This window comes from Gavialis gangeticus, unplaced genomic scaffold, assembly GCF_001723915.1.
Source record: "Gavialis gangeticus isolate Ggan-Ray unplaced genomic scaffold, GavGan_comp1, whole genome shotgun sequence".
NCBI classification, from domain to species: Eukaryota; Metazoa; Chordata; order Crocodylia; family Gavialidae; genus Gavialis; species Gavialis gangeticus.
This window is the reverse complement of record NW_017729031.1, coordinates 52,650,854-52,653,204: the sequence shown is the minus strand read 5'-3', so window position 1 is coordinate 52,653,204 and position 2,351 is coordinate 52,650,854. Positions and strand designations below refer to the sequence as shown.

The window sequence follows — 2,351 nt, the reverse complement described above, 5'->3', positions numbered from 1 at the left end:
GGCCCCCCCCCCCCACACACACACACAGTGAGAGAGAGAGTGGGGATGGGGTAGGGACTGGGGCAAGTGCTGCCCAGCGGGGGTGAGGTGGGCATGGAACAGAATGGTGACTCCCACCATTGCACAGCATTCACCCAGGAGCCACTCATCTGGCAGCCCATCCAATGGCTCCCACTGCTCAACTGGGAGGGCACGGGGTGGGGGGCCTGTGCCCCCGGATCTGCACAGGGCAGGGTGGGGCAGGGGCCACATCAGACTGCGCTTGGGGTGGGCAGCGGCAGCACTGAGAGCAGGGGCTATGTGGGGGCTACAGCAAATTTTGGGGTGGCTGTAGCCCCCCCGTAGCCCTGCTCCCAGCGCCACCGCTACCCACCCCAAGCACAGTCTGGCATAGCCCCTGCCCCACCTCACACAGATTCGGAGGCACACACTCCCCCATGCCCTCCCAGACAAGCAGTGGGAGCAGTGGTGGGAGCCACCAGTCAAGCAGGTGAGCAGCTCCCAGACAAGTGGCATGCAGTGGTGAGAGCTGCCATCCCCCCAGATGAGCCACGGCTTAGTCCCATGCCTGCCCTGCCCTGCCCTGGCTGGGCAGTGCTTACCCCAGCCCCAGCCCCTGTCCTAGCCCCAGTCCCCCTCCCTCACCACAGGGGGCCTTGATCTGCACCCCAATGCCCCTTCCTCTTCCCTCCCCTTCCACCACAACAGACTTACCAGCTGGACACTGGTACTGGAAATTGGACTGGTATTGGCTGATATGCCTCCTTAAAAATCGGCTATCGGTACTGGCCCCAAAAATCGCTATCAGTGCACCCCTAACAGAATCCTCTAAAGGATGCTGCAGCAAGTGTGAGGAGACAGATGAGGTGTGAGGAGATATGCAGATAATGGCAGGCTCAGGCTCCAGGTGTGGGGAGATAAGTAGATAAAGATTTTCACTGCATGGCCCCTCTACAAGGAGGTGAGCACTGTATTAAGTTCATTTTTGGAATAGGATGCTGTTCAATTCACCAAAGTTATGGAGGGAAGACCTGAGTCTGATAAAGGGTGCGCCCTGAGTTTAAAAAGGCTGAGAACTGCTGCATTACAGAATCTCAAGCCCAAGAGTTTAGTAAACTTTAAAGAGGTCTTATATAATTATCTAATTGCTCTTTACCTCATCAAATATACCAACTACAAACCTAATACTCCAGAACATTAGCCAACCATTAACTAACCACCTGGGGTCAGAAAATAATTCTCTGTATGACCAGGTAATGGTATTTCTTATGCTGGCAATGGCCAGGAATGGGAACCTGGAGTAGATGGACACAGTGCCCAAGTCAAGGAATGACATTAGCAATTAAATTAAACAATATTTCATATCTGACCCCCAACAATCATCATTAGCACCAACAGTTAGTTGATGCTAACTTTCCATATGTAGTAGAATATTGATTAAAGTTCCCCAATTTCCTTCTTACCATTATTTACTCTGCAAGTTTCCTTAACATGCACCGCTGTAATATCCACATTACTCAGATGTTTACAATACAATTTATAAAAAAATAAATGCTATTGTTCATAATTAGTGTTCAACAATTTTTTCACAAGTTTTCCAGTGAGAGCTGTGGATTTTGTAAGGTCAAAATGTTTCACATATTTCTCATTTTGAAAAAAAATCCAGAGACATTCTAAAATAAACTGAAAATTCAAAGCAAAGTTCACGTGTTTTTTTAACAACTTTGACTTCCTAAAAAATTATTTACTTATTTCAGATAACTCAAACTCAAAGTGAAATATAGATTTTGTTGAAGCAAACTGTTTGATTAATGCCAAACACTTTTTTTTTTAATTTACCAAAAAATTGTGACTTCACACTAAAGCAAAATGTATAGTTTTCCCTGAGCCTGCCAATGAACTGAAAATGCTAATTTTATCCAGGTCAACTCAAGCCCAAGAGTTTACCAAATTTTAAAGATGACAATATATATTAGATACCATGCCAGTAGTTAAGTTGGCAGTGCAGCACACTGAGATATGGGAAGAAACCTGAAGTTCCCAAGCATCTAAAAGCTCATGATCATATGACTATAAATAAGCAGTTTGACTTAAAAATATTACCTCTCTCTTTCTTTTTCCCTGCTCTTCCTCTCTTTTTCTTTTTCATCTACTTTAGGAGGACTTTTTCTCATCAGAAATCTGTTTTCTGGTACAGGAGGGATCTCCTCAGGACGGACAGTAGACAACGGCTGTGCTTCAGGGTTTTCAACTTCACTTTCACTGGAGGAGCTTTATTTATGGATAAAAATATGCTTATAAATATATAGGTTTAAAATAGTCGTGCATTTTAAGTTAAGGTTTTCCAGGGC

The 2,351-nt window shown here is 45.3% G+C and overlaps 1 protein-coding gene across 4 annotated transcripts in view; it reads right to left on the bottom strand.

Moving 5' to 3' along the window:
- Positions 1-2,351, bottom strand: part of PPIG (peptidylprolyl isomerase G) — a 93,299-nt gene that overhangs the window by 12,763 nt on the left and 78,185 nt on the right. For all 4 annotated transcript variants that reach the window (XM_019522770.1, XM_019522769.1, XM_019522771.1 and 1 more), the window contains one exon: positions 2,104-2,271. In XM_019522770.1, the coding sequence (XP_019378315.1) occupies positions 2,104-2,271 (168 nt within the window). The remainder of the gene's footprint in view (positions 1-2,103; positions 2,272-2,351) is intronic.